The 20,551-nt window shown below is 44.5% G+C and overlaps 1 protein-coding gene across 1 annotated transcript in view; it reads left to right on the forward strand.

Annotated features, from left to right (window-relative positions):
- The first annotated feature begins 415 nt into the window (after positions 1-415).
- The window catches only part of PPP1R14C (protein phosphatase 1 regulatory inhibitor subunit 14C), a 105,281-nt gene continuing 85,145 nt past the window's right edge, over positions 416-20,551 (forward strand). Inside the window, exon 1 of the mRNA XM_055267416.2 lies at positions 416-908. Within this exon, the coding sequence (XP_055123391.2) occupies positions 603-908 (306 nt within the window). The 5' untranslated portion in view covers positions 416-602. The remainder of the gene's footprint in view (positions 909-20,551) is intronic.

Consider the following 20,551-nt stretch of genomic DNA (forward strand, 5'->3'; position numbering starts at 1 on the left):
CGTCCGAGAAGACTGTGGGGCTAGGAAAACCTCCGCGGGGAGCCTGCGGCGCGGACCTTTCCTGTGTCCCCTTCGCTGCGGGTCCTGCCCGGGGCTGCGCCAGGTGGAGGCCCCGAGAGGCGGCGCGTTTCCTGCGCTCCGGGACTGGGGGAGAATCGCGAGTCCCTGTCTCCGAGACTAGAGGCCACGGACACCCGCGCAGGAGCATCCCCTGGCACCCCACCCACGCTGGTCCCCCCGGAGTCTACACATCCGCGACCTCCCGTGTCTAGGCGCACACATTTCCCGCCCCGCGGAGACTCCCACGCCCCGGGCCCTCTCCGCCGCAGGCGCCAGATCCCGCCTCCGGGGGCTGGACCGAGAGGGTCCTCGGCGGCGTCTTTAAGGCTGCGGTCCCCGCCCCGCCGTCCTCCCCGCCCTCCTCCCTCCCGCCGCGGCTCCTCCCGCCCTCCCAGAGCAGCAGGGCGGCTGGGCGCGCGCGGCGCAGAGCAGGTGCCGGGGAGCCGTTCGCATGCGGCTGCCGGGCCGGAGGTGGTAGCGGCGCCGAGCGCGCTCCGCCCGCCCCTCCTCCGGGCCGCACTGAGGCTCGGGAGCGCGGGGACATGTCGGTGGCGGCGGGCAGCAGCGAGGCGGCCGGCGGGGCCAGCGGCGGCGGCGCGCGGGTTTTCTTCCAAAGCCCCCGGGGTGGCGCCGGTGGCAGCCCGGGCTCCAGCAGCGGCTCAGGCTCCTCCCGGGAGGACTCCGCGCCCCTGGCCACGGCGGCCGCTGCAGGGCAGGTTCAGCAGCAACAGCAGCGGCGACACCAGCAGGGAAAAGTGACAGTGAAATACGATCGTAAGGAGCTTCGGAAGCGGCTGGTGCTGGAAGAGTGGATCGTGGAGCAGCTGGGTCAGCTCTACGGCTGCGAGGTACCTGGGCGCGGGGCTGGGAGGGTCGGGGATCTGTCTAGCTCCTCTGTGCCCGCGCAGGAATTCTCCCGGGCTCCAGCTCTAGGGCGCGCACGTCCCTGACTCCCGGGCACCAAGTGCCAGGAGCGAGGCGCGGCGCCTTCTCTCCCCCGTGGTGCCCTCTGGCGTCGGGCTCAGCTGTTGGGACGCCCCTGTCTGGGTTCGGCTGCCGGTGCCTGGGGAGCTGCGGGCCCCCTTGGTGGCCGTGGGGGGAGGGTTGGGTCCTGCGGAGCACAGTGCTTTTCTCCGAGCTCCGGGCGCCTCTGGGCTCCAGCTGCAGCTGCGCAAAGCGGGGCTCGGAGGGGCTCACTCCAGCTGCGCCTCAGCAGCGGTTGGGGATACAGCAGCCAAAGAGAGCAGCGCTCACTGCTGGGATCCCGGCAGCCCTGATTTTTGTGGAGAACGAGCAGGGAAGGAAGGAAGCTGCTGCCTCGTGGAAAGGAGAGGTTCTGGGGATCTCAGAGGCCCCCTTGGTTCCTGAAATTCCTCGTGAAAATCCTGAGATGGAACGCTTTCCCCTTTCCAGCCAGCCCCGACGGTGTCTCCATAATTCGTCCCTGCATTATCAGAGCTGCACACGTTGTGCTTTGTTGAAGCCATAGTTTTTTCCTCTCTAAGCTCAGTTACTCCCATTGATGGGCACAGAATGAGCATCTGGGGCAACCAAGACGGGTGCCTCTGTGGAAGGGCGGGAGCCCTGCGGGGGGCCTGCGGGATCCCGGAATCTGCCAGCTTCAGGCTCCCAGCTCCCCTCTTCTCCACGACATCGTGACTTCCCACAGTCCAGGGACTAAGGTCATACACAAGTCTCAGGGACGTGTATACATTTGATATAGGGAGAAATATGTAGAATAAACTGCAGCAAAACGACTGAAGCCAAAATGATCTCTCATGAGCATCTTGAATAACAGTAATTAATTCTAAACGAAGTCACCTCCTCTTAAGAGAGTGGAGTTTGGAAAGGGTGGAAGCATGAAGGGGTTAATAATTAAGAATGTGGCTTCTAAGCTAAAGCTAGGTTTGTGTTCATTCAACTGTTGTGCTCTTCAACAGAGATGACAACCAGATGAACTCACAGGCTTTACCACTAATGTTGGGTATTCTGTATTTGACACATTTCATGGCCTGTTGTGAAGACACATTTTCTTAAACACTCTCATCGCACAAGGAAACAGCATACTCATTACGGACTACTGATGAATGATTATAATGTAATGAAGCTTGGGTGTATGACTAATGGGGTTGTAAAAATGTGTTGTTTCTCCAGCCCAGCTCTTACAAAAAGCCAATTTAATTGTATAAATAAAAACTGGCAAACATAAGAAGTGTTCATGAGATTTTTATAGGAAGTTGGCAAAACTCTGTAAAGAAACAACATTATTTGATGTAGATGGGATTACTGTTGGATGAATGGATGTGCTCAGTCCTGCCTCTGTAGAATCCAGTTAATTTTCATTTATTTCATACTGTTTTTATTTCTCCATTTGGGATTTCGAGAAGATTTGAATTAATAGAAAAAGTATTGTTGAAATTAACAATGCCCCAGCATGGTTCTTTTTGTGGGAGACTAATTAGGCGTAGATTGGGAAACTAGAAAGAGGTCTACCCACTGAGTAGGCTGATAAACAATATATTTAAAAAATTCTTCAGAATAATTAGAAAAAATGGAGGTTTGATTGTTTCCTGTGTGAAACGTGTAGGTTAGGTATATATTTTAAAGGGTAAACATGAGCTTGAATCTTTCCCTTGTATTGTACTTTTCTTCTTGGGTTTTAAATCTTCAACCCATAGCAAACAGCTAGACATTTGAAAGGGAGGTTTTTGTGGTGAAATAATACAAGATGCTCTATATGCTACCTCCATGTTATTAACATGTGGCAAGTATTTTTCTTCAAGTTGTTTGTTCAGTCATTGTAGGCTGAAGGAATATAAATAATTAGAAGGTTGTTGGCAATTGGTAATCACTGTGCTAGTGGTGTACCTCCATTTAATAATAAAGAAACGTGGGCAAATAAGTAGCCAAATAAAGGCTTGTCTCTTTGCATCTATTTCTCTGCTGATAGTGCTCCATTTTTAGCATTGGGTTCTCTTGTTGAGTAACCTTTCTTTGTTGATAGCTTCAAGTATTTCAGCCTCTGGTTTGTGAATCTAGAAGGACGTACCCTGGCTTACAGCTCCGAACCTCATGCATATGAAGATTAGGAAATGTCCTTTTTATACTTAAAAGTGGTATTTCTTTCAAATGTTTAGCCCATGAAAGTGACACAGCCAATTTCCTAGGCTTCAAACCTCAAACCTGCCAAAGGCTTGAGTTATCTGCTGAGTTGGGGTAGAATATGAACACATCTTTAATTTCAGAAGAACTTGACCCAGGCAGGTCAGGAGTTAGATGACTTGACCTTTTCAGAATAGAAAAGGATCTCTTGGAGTGGCATAAAGAAATGTATTTAGAAAGAGGAAGAGGAAAGAAGAAATACACAGAACCACTTTCTGTCTGTGGTTTTTTCTGGAAGTGTGCAGTGACTAATCAGTTTTGTATGAGAATAATGTCATAGGGGAATTTATTACCTACCTACTAGGTGACTAGGTGCTCTTCTAGGTACTTTGGGCTAATTCATTTAGTCTTCATAACAACTGTATAAAGAAGATGTTCTTTTTATCATTGTTTAAATGTAAACAAGGAAGACTCAGAGAGGATTAAAAGGCTGCTTCAAGCTCATGTAGCTGGTGGGTGGGTTGGGGTTGAGGATGAACCCAGTCTGGAATCTGAGTCCACTGTATCACCACCAGACCTGTCTGTACCGTGCAAGAGAACAAATGTAGGTCTACAAGGCATCTGTCTAAATGTTTAAAACCTATGAATTAAACTAACAACATTTGTATAAAATTTCTTCTGTCCACTGATCTTGACAGCTACGTCTTCATAATGACCTGGAAGGCTAGGTTTGCATTTTGAATTCAAAATGTAACTTCCCAGAGTCATGAGCTGAAATGCATTTAGGAGACTCTGCCCTGGCCCGGGTTTCTTCCCTTTTGCTTCCCATCCTTGGTACAGTCCCACCTGGTGAAGGACAGTGTGTCCACTCGCACGCCCAGTCTTGGTATGCACCTGCCACTCCTTGACCATGATGCCTCTGCACACACCAGTGGTGATGTCCCCGTTGGGCAGAACAGATCTGGGAGGAGCTTGTTCATGCCCTAGAAGCTACTTGGGATTTGAGAAGGGAATTCTGGGGACCTGGATCACAGACTAAAACCAGATGGAGGGACACTGGTTCTGGATAGATGGGTCCACTTTGTCCTAGGAAGTCTTCAGGAAGACGGGTTATGGCAGGAGTGGGGCCCAGAGATGTGGTCCCCTCTTACGCAATCTAAGGGCAGCATTGTAAAATATCGTGTCAAACAGCCTTTTGAATACATAGAAAAGTGCTTTTATTGAATTGCAAAATGATTTGTTATGTGCTTATAGTTCTTTTCCATCTCATCTTCTCTTGGGAAGGCTTATACAGGTAAATTTTCAGCTAGGAATTTGATTATAATGTGACCGTTAGACTAAATCTACATCTACATCCACATTTAAGGATTTCTGTTTAAAGACTTTTTTTTTTTTTTTTTTTAAATCTCTTCCAAACCCTGGTGGGTTTTTTTTTTGTTTTGTTTTTGTTTTTTTGAGATGAAGTCTCTCTCTGTCGCCTAGGCTGGAGTGCAGTGGCGCAATCTCAGCTCACTGCAACCTCCGCCTCCTGGGTTCAAACGATTCTCCTGCTTCTGCCTCCGGAGTAGCTGGGGCTACAGACGCGTGCCACCATGCCCGGCTAATTTTTGTATTTTTAGTAGAGACAGGGTTTCACTATGTTGGCCAGGCTGGTCTCGAACTCCTGATCTCATGATCCGACTGCCTCACCCTCCCAAAGTGCTGCGATTACAGGCATGAACCACCGTGCCCAGCCAACCCTGGTGGTTTTTAAGAGCATTTGAAATCTGGCATAATATCTACTTTAACAAGTACTGCAAGATGACTTACTGGATAAGTCATATGAATATTTCCAAGTTTGCCCAGCATCAAGATAACATCTGTACTTCCAGTTTTGCAATTCAATTTGCTTTGGAAATAAAAACATGTTGCTAAGCTCAGATGATTGCAATGCCCGTAGCATCCTAGCCATAAACAGACTTGTGTACCTCGGGTACTTGCTGTGTTGTTCTGACTGTCACCTTAGTAGGTCTTTCCCTTTGCTTCCAGTGTCTGCTTTTTATAAAACGGTTCCTGACTTATTATACCTTTCAGTCTTCCCTGACTCCCCGTTACCCCCCATTTTATAAAAACTGTCTACTGAGAGATGGTGGTGACACAGAAAGAAATACCCTGTTGATTGCTGCCTGATACATCTGGATATACAGATTGCTGCCTGACACATGGATACAGAGAAACAGAGAGTCATAGGGCACCACTTAATCTTACTGAATGCTAAGGAAAAATATTATAAAAGTAATCTGAAACTTAACTTCATTAGTGTTTAAATACAATGTTTTATTCCTCACTTTCTGAAAAATGATGATTTTATTTTTCTAAATTTGTTTCATAATGCATTTATGAGTTGTGACCTGCGATTTTAAAAATACTGCTTCTGAAATGGAGAAGCCTAAACATGTGTAACAGAGTTAGCAGACGCTGGCGGAGTACTTAGCATGTACTAGGCAAGGTTCATGTAATCTTGGCTACAACTCTGAGAACCCCATTTTGTGGAGGTGGAATCAGGCACAGAGAAGTTAAGAAGTTGCCCCAGGACTCTCAGCTGGGATGTGACAGAACAAGGCTGTGGCCAGGGAGTCAGGCACACCTTAATGAATGCCCTGTCCTGCCTCCTGAGACAGGACAGAGCCTGGCACCTGTGTGAACCCCATGGTTTGCCTGTTCCCAGATGCTGCTGTTGTACCTTGTAAATGGACTGTGAGTGCATGTGGGGGACACCACTGTTAGCAGGTTAGTTCTTGTACCTGGATGAGGCCTCTCCTTTTACGTGCGGGTCCTGGATTTCCATAGAATCTTCCAGGTACAGTATCACATCAGCCGGCTTTGCTACTTTATTAGTGCCCAAGCTGGAAGGTAGAAACTGCTGCTTAGAACTCCTCATGTGGATTGTTTGGTAAATCCCCATTTGTTCAGGTATTTGAGGATGGGCTTTTAAACAACAACAAAACCCAAAAAACTCCATAAACTCAACCTGTAAACTACTAAGGAATAAATTACACATGCAAAAGTCAGTAGATAAAGCCAGGCACATGGTGGCTCACGCCTGTAATCCCAGCACTGACAGATCGCTTGAGGCCAGGAGTTGGACACCAGCCTGAGGAACATGATGAAACTCCGTCTCTACAAAAAATACAAAAATTAGCCAAAGATGGTGGCATGTGCCGGTGGTCCCAGCTCCTCAGGAGGCTGAGGTGGGAGGGTCACCTGAGCCCGGGGAGGTCAAGGCTGCAGTGAGCCAAGATCACACCACTGTACTCCAGCCTGGGCAGCAGCCTGCCTCAAATAAAAAGAAAAGAAAAGTCAGTAGATAAAAGAATTCTAAATTGCCAAAGGAAGAAAAGAAAACTGCTTAACACATTCCCTTTGGAACAGTGGTTAGGGAAATGTGGGGTGGAAGCAGTGGTTACAATGTGTGCTTTGAAGTGAGATGAACCTGAATTCACATGTGGCTCTGTCATTCAGTGGGTATATGTGATTATGTGATTAGGCAATTTCCTTCACCCCTCTGAGCCTCACTTTCTCCATATATATATATGTGTGTGTGTGTATATATATGTTTCAGACAGTCTTACTCCTGTTGCCCAGGCTAGAGAGTGCAGTGGGGCTATCACGGCTCATTGCGTCCTTGACCTCCCAGGCTCAAGTGATCCTCCCACCTATTTTTTTTTTTTTTTTTTTTTTTTTGTAGACACAAGGTTTCACTATGTTGGCCAGGCTGGTCTGGAACTCCTGGGCTTAAATTGATCCATCAGCCTCAGCCTGCCAAAGTGTTGGGATTACAGGCGTGAGCCACCGCGCCCGGCTACTTTCTCTATATGTCGAAGGAAATCATCCTGGTGACTTTGCAGGGCTGTCAGGAGGACTGATGGGTGAGACACCAAGCATAGTACTTAGGACATAGCACGTCAGTGTTGTTATTGGAGCCAAAAGCTGCCGCCAACTGTTGGTTATTCTCTGTGATGTGGAGACAGAGGAAAGGGGTGAAGGAAACAAGGTATTCACATCTATTTGGTGCAATAATTTGGAGAAGAGTGTATGGTTACTTTAGGGTCAGGGGTGTTGGTGTATGTTTGAACTTGAACATGGGCAAATATTATCTAAACTATTCCTCCTGTTTCTAGAGCCTTCCTCATTCTCTATGTTTTGGTGGATTTTTACATATGTGCAGGGAAGTTAGACTATAACAACTTGAAGGCAAGGAACTGTATTAATTTTCATCATTTAAAAGTTCGTAGCGGGACACAATTCTTCAACCTATAAGCATTTGCTTGAATGAATGAAAAAGGATCAATGTTCAGCAAATGTTTAAAAGCCATTGATGTTTTTGTATCTGAATTAGTTGGTGGTATTCCTTTATCATGGACATGGCTAGGGAAAAAGTCAATCTGTGTTTTTGTTACTATAGTCATATCACATTCTTGCATCCTTACAGCTTTATGTCAGTGCTGTTGGAAAATACACTTTTCTTTCTTGACTTACTTGCTCCAAACAGGAACTGAAAGGTGGTAATGGTAGCCAATTGACTTTGAAGTTTAGGTTGACAGAATTCTTTTGCAAATGTGATCTTCCCTGAGTCCCGTCCACTGTGTTTTCTTTTGCTCCTAACGTGCCCCTGCTACACTAGTTCTGCCTGCTGTTCTCATCTCTGCGGGTACATGTGTGCTTTTGCTGTCTTCTGTTTGTCCTTTTCCTCCCAGCCTAAAACAACCTGGCAGCCTCTAGCCTCCCTCGCCTAGCCCACAGGTCTCTGTCAAGAAGTCTCTTTCTAGATGGAGAGAATAATCAAATCTGAATTTTATTTTCCATGTGGCACGTGCTTTGGCCACATGGTTTAGTTTGTAGTGCATGCTCTTGCTCTTGTTTCCTGCACTGGGCTAGTTCAAGCCTTCGCCTGTCTTTCCAAGGCACCTCTTCTGCTCTCTGCCCTCCCAGTCTCCTCCTCTGCAAGCTAGACCAGCCACCTTCTAGGCACTTCATTCATGACACTCCTTTCTTGGCTGAGTTTTCAACCTCTCTGGCCCATTCATTTCAGCATATACACAAGTTGAAGTCTTTCTCTTCTGTTTAAACCACCACCATCCCCCATTACCGCACACATAGCTTCCCCTCCTCCGCCCCGTATTCCCCCACCATGTGCCGCCCTGTCTTTCTCCTTCCCTTTCTGGGTTTTTCCTCTCTTGCCTGCTCTTCAACGGTGACATTTCTCTGTCTTCAGGCCCTGGCTCTCTTTTCTCTGTGTGTGTGTGTTGTTGTTGTTGTTGTTGTTTGTTTGTTTGTCTGTTTTTCCTTTACTCCTGCGTGCTCTTTTTGGATGATAGGACCCTTCCTGTGGCTTTAGTTGCTGTCTATATGCGGACAACGTGTAACTCCATATTTTTAGCCCTAATCTGTTTTCTGAGTGCCAGATGTATTCAGACAACTTTGAAATGGACAGTGCCACTTAATACCCCAGAGAAACCTCATATTCAACTGGTCTGAAAATGAGTTTCTCATCTTCCTTAGGAAACCTGCTCCTCTTCCTCACTTCCCTCAGCGGGCAGCAGGTGCTGCTGTCTACAGTTGTCCCAGCCCAAGATTACGTGGCATGCTTATCTCTTGCCTCCTCCTTGCTATCACACCCAGGAGTTACAAAGTCTTGTAGATGCTCCTACAGCTCTGGAATATCAGTCCCCACTGGTCCCTGTCGCTGCCTTAATCCAGCTCCTTGTAACTTCTCACCTGTATAATAGCAATTGTCACTGTAGTCCAGTTTCTTTCAAATTACGGCAACCACTCCTTCTGCTACTGCACCCTCCACCACTGCTGCTATTCTTTCTACTACTTCTGGGACTAACCCAGCTCTCAGGTGACAGCCAGGAGATTTATGCATCTTACCTCATACCATCAGTCCTCCCAACAACTTTATGAAGGAGATGGTATTATCTTCATTTCTTCATTTTTTGGAGGAAGCAGCTGAGATCCGAGAAGTCGTTGCTTGTCCTCGTCCAAGTTCACACTGATTCCAAAGTCACTTAGCTGTGATGCTCCCATTGCTCCCAATAGCTCCGTTTAAGAAGTGCTGATTGCAAACCTTGTCCTTCACGGGTGCTAATTTAATCCTCGCAGTAACTCTGCAAGGTAGGCGAAGAAACTGAAGTACAGAGAGCTTGAGCTGCAGGCCCCCGTCAGAGGCCACATGGCTGGCAGGTGGCAGGGTCTGTGGTTCCTGGGTTGGGCCTCCCACTCTGTCCCTGCTCCAGCTCCCCACGGTGCTTCAGAGCCACCTCCATGTGCTGCAGCTGGTGTGTTTTCTAAAATCCAGGTAGGATCTTGTTCCCCACAGCCTTCAGGATAAAGCAGGAGCCCCTTAGCACGTGACCAGGGCTCAGGGGTTTCCTTGCCCCAGTCTCTGGACTTGTCTCTGGCCACCCCCAGCCCTGCTGCTTCAGCTAGCAGCTGAGTCCCTAAAACAGCTCATCAGGAACCCCTCTGCCATAATCACCTCCACCCCCTCCCCTGCCCCCACCCCCTAGCTGTCTAGCTCGCACCTGTTCTTAGCCTGGCACTTGGCAGTACCTTCCCGGGAGCTTCTCTGATCCATCTCCTGCTGTCAGGTTGGCTCTGGGGCCTTTCCAGGGCCCCTCTTTCTGTAATCCTGTCTCCCACCCTCACTGCAGCCTCCTGAAGGCAGAATCTTATACCTTTGCAGCCCTGGTGACTCTCACACACCTGGCTGCACTTGGGTGTCCCTGCTATGGACTGAATGTTTGTGTCCCCCCAGATTCATAGGTTGAAACCCCAGTCCCCAGAGTGATGGTATTTGGAGGGAGGACTTTGGGGAGGTCATTAGTGTTAGATGAGGTCATGACGGTGGAGGCTCTGTGATGTGATTAATGACCTTAAAAGAGGAGGAAGGGGCCAGAGCTCACTCTCACTGCCATGCAAGGGCGCAGCGTGAAAGCACAGCAAGAAGATGGAAGACGGCCACCTGTAGACCAGCAGGAGGATGCTGGCACCCTGATCTCAGACCTCCAGCCTCTAGAACTGGGAGACAGAAATGCTTGTTGTTGAGCCACTCGGTCTGTGCTATTTATTTGACTGTCAGTGAGTGACAGTGGCTGCATCTTCTGGTTTCATGATGTGCATTTCAGAAATGTGTTCCCAAAATTAAACACACGAATATAATTTGGCTCTGCCTGTATTGAAAACCTGCTCTTTCACTGTCAACTTGAAGTTATGGTTCTTTTTCCTGGTTATAAATTATAACTATGGAGTTCTTTGAACCTCTGAACTAAAAGGAAGTTGTGGCTTAAGGCATAGATGTATGGGGTAATGAAAGTCTTCAAAGAAAGGGATCATGAGTTACTGCCATTCTCTGTAAATTTAAGTCTTCAGCATGTCCAAGAATTTTGTTTGCACAGGAATTGCTTATTTCTATGTGAGTAGAAATGCTTGTGCAAGGAAGTAGCAAGTGCTTTTCCATCTGTGGATAAGACTTGGAGCAACAGGCTCACACAAGTCTTCATAGAACAAGAATGAAAGCCTGGATTCCTGCCTCTGCTTAAAAGTTGGGGCCAATACATTCTCACTAGGTTTTTCTTAGTCAGCACTGGCATTTTGGAAATCTGTTCCACTGAGTAAAAGCTTAGAAAAAAGAGAAGACCAGAGCGTGGGTGGGTCTCTAAATCATCACTTTATGGTTGAGGAATAAAATGATTAAGAAACAGCTTCTTCATTTTGAAAGAATCCATGGGGAAAACTGTGGAAGGAGCTGTGGAGGGCTGGAATATTCATTCAGTCACTCATTCATTCATTTGTTCAACAGATAACATAGGGCAGGAACGGGGTTATAAGAAGCTTCACCCTTTTAAACTGTGTAAGGGAAAAAGTAGAAAAAGTAAAGGAACGAACACTTCCCATTATGGCAGAAGAATGGAGGAGACCGTATGAGTGAAAGCTCTTTGGGGCAGGGACTCTGTCCTGTTCACAGTTGTGTTAGTATATTCAATACAGTTATTTAGTACATAGTGGCTGCACATTTCTTTACTCAAAGTCTGTGTTCAGGAAAGGATATGATAAATTCACTGACATTATATTGGAAATGACTAAAAACAATTTATCTTTCATTTTAATAGGAAGTCAGATCTTAAGTAAGAGAAAGTAATCTCTTAAGAGCTGGCCTTCAGGAATGAATAAGCCAGGGCAGGATGTATGCTTTGTGGCTGTGGGAACCTTGCTGGCACCTATGAGATTAATTCCTGTAGGCTGTTCCCAGTGTGAGGTAGTGGGAATGGCCCTTGCCTGTGAGCTCCATCCTAGTTGGGCCACCGCTGACCAGCTAGATGAGCTTGGCAAGTCATTTTCACCAACAGAGTTTGTTTTCAGGTTTTCTTTCTTCATTTGAAAAAAATGAGGGAGGTCTGGGGCTTTCTAGCTCTAACCTCTAGATGTTCTATGCTAAAGCCAGGGCTGCACTGGTGAAAGTGAGATGTATCAAAGAAAGGATGATATTGAAAGCAGGAGAAATAGAAGTGTCTTCCCCTTCAAGGCAAACCTGAGACAAGGATTAGACTAGTTCACCAAAGGGCCATTGAATTTGCAGAGCTAATTTCCTGTAGCTGAAGTGGGAGCTTATCCATCCTGCACTGGGCATGATGTCTTGTGTGAGTGGTTTGGGTAGGGACAAGAACGTAAGGATTAGATTAATAACTTTTTTTTTAATTCATCTTTTCCTCTTCTGAAACCTCTTCTTAACGATTGGCTTTCAAGTTAAGTTTGGAATCTGACAGCACAGACACTTATAGCCACAATAGCTGCTTTTTCTTTGCATTTAATTGGGTTAACCTTTAAGAACTGGCATGTTTGACTTAAGATTTTTAGGCATATAACCTATAATATTGGCTTTGGGGGGTGCTTTTCTGTTCTTATTATTTGTCCTTTATCTTGGCACCTCATAATTAACTAATGGTGGTATTTATTTTAACTGAAGGAGGTTCATTTTGAGATATGAAATGAGCATCTGAGAGGGAAAATCACAGCAGCTTTCAGGAGTAAAATTTAACAAGGTGAAATGTACAAATTAGCCTGAAAAAGAGCATGACTAAATCTATACTAAGCAAATTACTTTCTGTTGGGGAGTTTATTCCTGGAATGTCACCTTATAGTTAGTTTTAGGACTAATAGGATGGGATAACAAGAAAAACTTAAGATTTTTTATGGACAGTTCTGGCAGGAAGTGAAAAGCCGAACTTATTCCTTGTAATATTTGTTTATTTGGTATGATGATAGAATCATAAAGCACCATCAGATAATCCCATTTGACCCACATAAATACTCTGTGATATAAGTAGCTACTCCATTTTAAAATGAGAAAACGGGGAGGCTCCAAGAGTCTTAGTAACATGCTCAAGTTTAAACTGCCAGTAACAAGAGGAAGACTTGCTTCCTGGAAACTGTGAACATCAGTTGCACCATTTCCTCCCAGATACCTTCCATGTATTCTAGCATGTTTGGCCAATACACTGAGCAAATCTTTTTTGTTTGATTTACTTGATACATTTTCAAATATGCTTCATCTTAGTTGAACAGTTTACAGGACTCTGTTATTTCTCAAGTGAACCATTTACAGGAGTCAGCCATCTCTTAAGAAAAATGCAAATCCTGGCCGGGCGCGGTGGCTCATGCCTGTAATCCCAGCACTTTGGGAGGATGAGGCGGGTGGATCACTTGAGGTCAGGAGTTTGAGACCAGCCTGAACAACATGGTAAAACCCCGTCTCTACTTAAAATACAAAAATTAGCCAGGCGTGATGGTAGGCACCCGTAATCCCAGCTACTAGGGAGGCTGAGGCAAGAGAATCGCTTGAACCTGGGAGGCAGAGATTGTAGTGAGCTGAGATTGCACCATTGCACTCCAGCCTGGGCGACAGAGTGAGACTGTCTCAAAAAAAAAAAAAAAAAAAAAAAGAAAAAGAAAAATTCAAATCCATTATCTCTGAAGTAGACACCCCAGTGAGTGAACTACTTCTTTCTTTCTTTGCCAGGTTTGCATGAGCAGTTGGTCATGGAGTCCTTGTGCTCTTCGTCTATCTATTTAGATGGAATTGACTCCATGCTCGATCTCTTTTGAGGTTAAAAGTTAGAAACTCACTTTAAATAAGGCAAGGGATACAGAGTATATATTTTATCTTACATATTTGAAAGCAGCAGATATTATCATTGATATGGTAGAAGTAAAGTAATGCTTTTTTCTAAATACAATGTAAAAAACTATTAATAACTTGGTTTGCTTATGCTAAATGATGTTTTTACTCAAGTCCTTAGCTGCTGCCGCCAATCATCTGTTAAAATTTTTCTCTTATATTTGTATGTCAATAGTGCACACATTGGTAAAGCCATTTCATTCATTTCTGCTAATATTAATGGAATTAAATCTGTTTCAAGCCAGGTAGGTGAGGTGTTGAGTTTTCAGATTGGCAGAGGTAGCTTTTCTGTTTGGTTCTTATGAGCTAATACTCTACATAACGATTCAAATTAGTCAACTGGTTTTTCTCATGTTTGTGTTGGGGTGTGGCAGCTCTCTGACAAGTCAAAAGAAAATGAGTAATGGATTTGGTGCTAAAACATGATTATGCTTGCTATAATGAAAGCACTCTAGAAATATTAAAACTAAAAAACAACACGTACTATCTCTGTTAGACAAGTGCCTTTTGTTATGTTAAGATATTCCATTTCTTCATCATGCCAGATGGTTCAGCATTTACTAATCTTATACCAGAAGCAGTTTACATGGAGAGATGTTTAGATAATGAAAACTTGTCTGTACTTAGGTAAATGGAAAGGTTGTCACCTGAACTAGCCAGAGACTCCAAAGCATTTAGCTGCGAGTCATGCATTAAACCTTGGGAACATCCCATGTTAGACTTAGATTAAGAACGCTTTTGGGGGTTCATAGAGGTGACACGCTGCATTCAATGGTGAATGATCCCAAGGTTGAGTTAACTCATCACTCTGAAGAAGAAAATGAGGAATTAGTTTACTTAGTTAACTACTGACACCTTACCGTAAACTCTGAAGGAGGGCAAAGAATGAGATACAGAAAATGTATAAAATATTTAGTAAAATGAAATTCTCATGTCAGCTGTTACAACCACAACTCCGAGGATGTGAGAGAGTGTGGTCTACACAGAAGGGGTGGAGTGGGTGTGGACCTCAGCCTTCTGCTCCAGGAATCCATGCTTGTGAATGTCTTCCTAACTCTAGCCCCACTTTACAAAATCAAAACAAACAGAAAAGCTCCTAAGTATGGCTTCTTACTTGTGGTGAGAAACAGTTTGTCTCATTATCTCATTTCAGAGATGCCTACTGGTTACACTCACAGGTTCTTTTCACATCCTTTATGCCCTGATTGAGAGGATGTCTTAGTCCATTTGGTGTTGCTGTAGCAGAATACCTGAGACTGAGTGATTTATCAAGAAAGAGGCTTATTTGGCTCATGATTCTGGAGGCTGGGGCATCCCAGAAGCATGGCACTGCATCCGTTTGGCTTCTGGACTTCTAGGGAGAATCTAAAGCCATGTCATAACATGATGGAAGGTCAAAGGGGAAGTGGACACAGGTGAAGGGTCAAAGCAGACCCTGCCCTGGAGGGAACTAATCTGTCACCTCCAGAATGAATCCAGTCTCACAAGAGTAAGAACTCACTCACTGTAATGAGAACTGCACCACGACACCTAGGCCCAGAGGGCGGAGTCTCTGTGACCCAAGCTCTTCCCATTGAGTTCCACCTCTTAAAGTTTCCACTTCCCAACATTGCTGCACTGGGAATTAAGGTTCCGACGTGCATTTTGATGGGGACACTCAAACCATAGCAGAGACATTGCCTTCTAAGATAGACCCTCCCATCTTCTTGTGGTGGCGGAGCTGGCTTGGTCTGTCTAGAAGGATGAGCAGGCTGCCCACTGACTACCTTTATTAAGAGTGGCCGGGCGCGGTGGCTCACGCTTGTAATCCCAGCACTTTGGGAGGCCGAGGTGGGCGGATCACGAGGTCAGGAGATCGAGACCATGGTGAAACCCCGTCTCTACTAAAAATACAAAAAATTAGCCGGGCGTGGTGGCGGGCGCCTGTAGTCCCAGCTACTCGGAGAGGCTGAGGCAGGAGAATGGCGTGAACCCGGGAGGCAGAGCTTGCAGTGAGCCGAGATGTGCCACTGCACTCCAGCCTGGGCGACAGAGCAAGACTCCGTCTCAAGAAAAAAAAAAAAAAAAAAAAAAAAAAAAAAAGAGTGATTTCAGTCATCATCCTTGGCTAACTGTAATTTCCACTTTTAAATGATCTAATCCTTTCAGAGAAATTTTGAGGATTAATAATATGAAAAACCATCCCCCCAAAGCTCAGAATATTTATGAAAGTATTATTAGCAACATCTACTATGCTTTTGCTATAACTAATTCTGCCTTGTTAATCCACGTATTCAAATTAAAGGTTGTTCTTTGACCCAATGGAGGGCAGAGGCTTATGAGATTTTTTTTTTTATTATGGAATAATTTTGGTGGAGTTTCTACCTTGATTGCAAATTTGGTCACACACCAGGTTTTATGACCATAGAATAATCTAATCAACACTCTAGAATCTAATCAACACTCCAGGATCTAATCAACACTCCAGAATGGAAAATCTTGTTGGGTTGCTTCAAGATAATTACCTTTCTGAGATGGGAGCTCTATCACATTTGAGTTAAGTGATAATAGATAACATGCATTCTAGGTAAAACCCTTTTTTCATAGAATATCTTTTATATGCACCTAGGAAAGAGATTTGGATGATACATGATAACTATCAGTAGTGCTTTTTAGTATCATTATGGGTAATTTATTTTGTTTATCTGTTTTGTGCAATGCACATGTATTTCTCCTATAAGAGAATAACTTCAAAGTTGTTTTTTAGAAGGGGTGGGCATGAGTATCCCACTGTTTTATTGTCATGGGTAAGAAAGGGGCACAAGCCCTCTCCTGCCACAGGGCTTTACAATGTTTGGAATAGCTCGATTGGTGTTTTTTCCATTTTCTCTTTTTGAGGAAGATGAGCTTTAAATTTTTAAAAAATTATAAATAAGGAAAAAAAAGCCAGTAAATTTGTTCATATTAGATTCTTTATATTTTCAGAGGAAGCAGCCATAACACTTTGGATAGAACACATAGCACTTTGGATAGAACACATAACACTTTGGATAGAACACATAACACTTTGGATAGAACACATAACACTTTGGATAGAACACGTAACACTTTGGAAGACTCCTTTGGTGTCTTCATTTTTGGGGGGCAGGAAAGATAGTCTCTGAGGATGAGGATGGTACCATCACCCACAAGACAGAAGGAAAGGTAAAAGGAAGATTGGATCACTCTTCAACTTCCTTCTGGAGCCCAGCCCTTTCCACCTGCTCAGGGGCTGACTTCTCCGGTATCATCAGCCATTCCTTTGTTTCAAGAGTCATAGACTGTATACTAAAGATCTGTGCAGTTTAGGATATGTAAATTATACCTCAGTAAAGTATTAGAACACAAATACACACAAAAGCCTTTCTCTCTTTCTCTTCCTCTCTTCAGCCAGATTTGACAGAGAGATTGTCTATATTCTTTGATTGCATTTTGTCAACTTCTGTGCCCCTCTTAGCCACTGCTGTATGGCTTGTCCTTCTTTCCTACCCAGAAGGCTCATGACCTCCATGTTGCTAAATTCCAAGTGCCCATTCCAGTTTTTGTCTTGTGTGCTCTCGGCTTTCTAAGCCACTCTATCAATTATCCATCCGTCAGCCATCCCAGCATCCGTCCATCCTTCTATCAGCCAATGTGCTGTCCTTCTGTCCCTCCTTCCAATATCCACCCACTAGTCCCTTCGTCTGTCTCTGCCAGGCATTCTTTTTTTTTTTTTTTTAAACAAATAAGCTTTATGTTTTAGATGGTTTTAGATTTACAGAAAAATTGCAAAGACAGAACACTGTTGCCATATACTCTGCAACAGGTTTTACCTGTTAGCAACATATGTTAGAATTATACATTTGTCACAATGAATGAACCAATATTGATATGTTATTATTCTCTAAAGTCCATACTTTGTTCAGATTCTTTAGTTTTTGCCTAGAGTCCTTTTTCTGTTCCAGGATCCCAGCCGGGACACCACATTGCATTTACCTAGCATGTCTCCTTAGACTCCCTTGGCTATGCCAGTTTCTCATTCTTCCGTTGTTTTTGATGACCTTGACCATATTGTGGAGTACTTTTTAGGTATTTTGTAGAATGTCCCTCAAATGGCATTTGTCTGATGTTCTTCTCATGATTAGACTGCGTTTATGGGTTTGAGGGAGGAAGACCCAAAAGGTAAAGAAACCCTTTTATCACATTCTTTGAAGGTACATCCTGTCAACCTGGCTTATTACCGTTGATATTCACCTTGAGCACCTGGCTGAGATAGTGTCTGTCACGCTTCTCCACTGTACAGCTACTCCCTCCCATTCCACACTGTATTCTTTGGAAGAAAATCACTATGTGTAGCTCATTCTTTTTTTTTTTTGAGATGGAGTCTCACTCTGTTGCCCAGTCTGGAGTGCAGTGGCGCGATCTCTGCTCACTGCAAGCTCCGCCTCCCTGGTTCACGCCATTCTCCTGCCTCAGCCTCCTGAGTAGCTGCGACTACAGGTGCCTGCCACCACTCCCAGCTAATTTTTTTTTTTTGTATTTTTAGTAGAGACGGGGTTTCACCGTGTTAGCGAGGATGGTCTCGATCTCCTGACCTCATGATCCACCCGCCTCGGCCTCCCAAAGTGCTGGGATTACAGGCGTGGGCCACCGTGCCCAGTAGCTCATTCTTAAGTAATGGGAAGTTATGTTCCACCTCACTGTGTAGCTACATAATTTATATGGAATTCTTTTGCATGGGAGATTTGTCTCTTCTTTCTCATTTGTTTATTTAGTCTGCTTTATTTATGTCAGTATGGATCATGTATATTTATTGTTTGTTTTGGATTATAATTCAATATTACTTTATTTCGTGGCCCATATTATTCCAGCTTTGGCTATTGGGAGCTGTTTTTATTGGTTCCTGTGTTCCTTCGACATACCCCCATGATCGTGTGTGTGTATGTATGTAATACTTATTTACTTTCTAGCACTACAAAATACTCTAGTCTCATCTTGTATGTTTCCTGCCCCAGATTCAGAGCCAGCCATTTCTCCAAGGAGCCCTGATTCCTTTTATTAGAGAATGGTATTACAAACCAAGATATGGCCGGGTGCGGTGGCTCATGCCTGTAATCCCAGCACTTTGGGAGGCCAAGGAGGGCAGATCACCTGAGGTCAGGAGTTCGAGATCAGCCTGGCCAACATGGCGAAACCCTGTCTCTACTAAAAATACAAAAATTAGCCAGACGTAGTGGCATGCTTCTGTAATCTCAGCTACTCAGGAGGCTGAGACAGGGGTATTGCTTGAACCCAGGAGGCAGAGGTTGCAGTGAGCCGAGATCATGCCATTGCACTCCAGCCTGGGTGACAGAGCAAGACTGTCTCAAAAAAAAAAAAAGAAAAAGAAAAAAGAAACGAAAAGAAACCAAGATAAGAGATGCCAAGTGTACTTGTTGCTACGGAAATGTCATTGTTTCTAAGATCTCTCACATGACAGCAAGAAAATATATGTGTGTATTCTAATTTGCATATAGATAGCTACAAATATTTCCATATGTAACCATCAGCATCTATACCAAGCTAAACATCAGCTCATTTGATGTCTTTGATTCTAATGTATTACCACACGGGTCGTGCTAGCCCCCTTTCTTTGCCTATCTTTAAACTCCTACTCCAACAAACTTGTGGTTCCCACCACCCACATCCATTCCCTTAATTGTTCAGTTGTAGTATACATGCACAGCAATATCAGAATAGTTAACTCAATCCCTATGGGAAACAACTTTATCAACTAGAAGATGGTGCTTACATGCACTCCTTTTACATTTGATTTTAACAGACTCTACTTATTTCTAGTTACTTAGGTCAGTACCCTTTTCCCCCATCCCCTTCAGTGAGGTTGTTGCATACATTTGTAATATAGATAGATTGTTTTGTCACATTCTGCATTCCATCCTGGGATCCCCCAATCTCCTAAATGACTTTTTAAATTTGTGTACATTGTACATTAAGATTCATTCTTTGTGCAGTCAGTCCTATGGACTTTAACAAATGCAGAGTGTCATGTATCCACCCTTACAGTATCATACAGAACAGTTGCACCCCCTAAAATATCTCCTGTGGTTTACCCATTTACCTCCCTCCGTTTCTTTTCTTTTCTTTTTTCTTTTTTTTTTTTTGAGACGGAGTCTTGGTTTGTCACCCAGGCTGGGTGCAGTGGTGTGATCTGAGCTCACTGCAACCTCTGCCTCCTGGGTTCAAGCGATTCTCCTGCCTCAGCCTCCTGAGTAGCTGGGACTACAGGCGTGTGCCTCAACATCCAGCTAATTTTTGTATTTTTAGTAGAGATGGGGTTTCGCCATGTTGGCCAGGCTGATCTCGAACTCCTGACCTCAGGTGATCTGCCCACCTGGGCCTCCCAAAGTGCTGGGATTACAGGCGTGAGCCACCGTGCCAGGCCAACCTCTGCCATTTCTTCCTGAACCACTGATCTTTTTCCTATTGCTATCGTTTTGCCTTTTCCAGTATGTCATATAATTGAAATCATACAGTATACAGCATTTTCAGACTAACTTCTTTCACTACACAATATACATTTAAGATTCATCCGTGTTTTTTTTGTGACTTGATAGCTCAATTCTTTTTATGGCTGAATAAGATGCCATTGTATAAACATACCACAGTTTATCCACGTGGCTCTTGAAGGACATCTTGGTTGCTTCAGTTTTTGCTGATTATGAGAAAGCCTGGTATAAACATGTGTGGGTGGACTTTTGTTTGGATATAAGTTTGAAATTAGTGAGGTCAAAATGCCACATGTACTTTTAGGTGCTAGGGACAGAGGTGCTTAGGATACAACAGCGAAAGAGTCCCTGTGCTCTTAAAAACAAACGCAAATGAATAAATCAGAATGGCTTCAGCTCACGAGTAGTGCTAAGAAAAAAATAAAGCTAATAGGATAATGAGTGAGAGACTATGGCCAGGTTAGTGGGGCCAGGAAGGACTTCTTTGAGGAAGTTCATTGCATTTGTATCTGGGCCTGCATGAAGAGAGATGGCACTAGCTGTGTGCAAAGCCCTGGGGGGACATACCGGGCTCAGTCAATGCAAACACCCTCCGGCAGGATGAATCTTGGCATGGCCAAGGGACTAGGAACAGAAAGTACTGTGAGGTAAAGACATGAATGAGAGT

Source organism: Symphalangus syndactylus, chromosome 2 (genome assembly GCF_028878055.3).
Source record: "Symphalangus syndactylus isolate Jambi chromosome 2, NHGRI_mSymSyn1-v2.1_pri, whole genome shotgun sequence".
Taxonomy (NCBI): Eukaryota; Metazoa; Chordata; class Mammalia; order Primates; family Hylobatidae; genus Symphalangus; species Symphalangus syndactylus.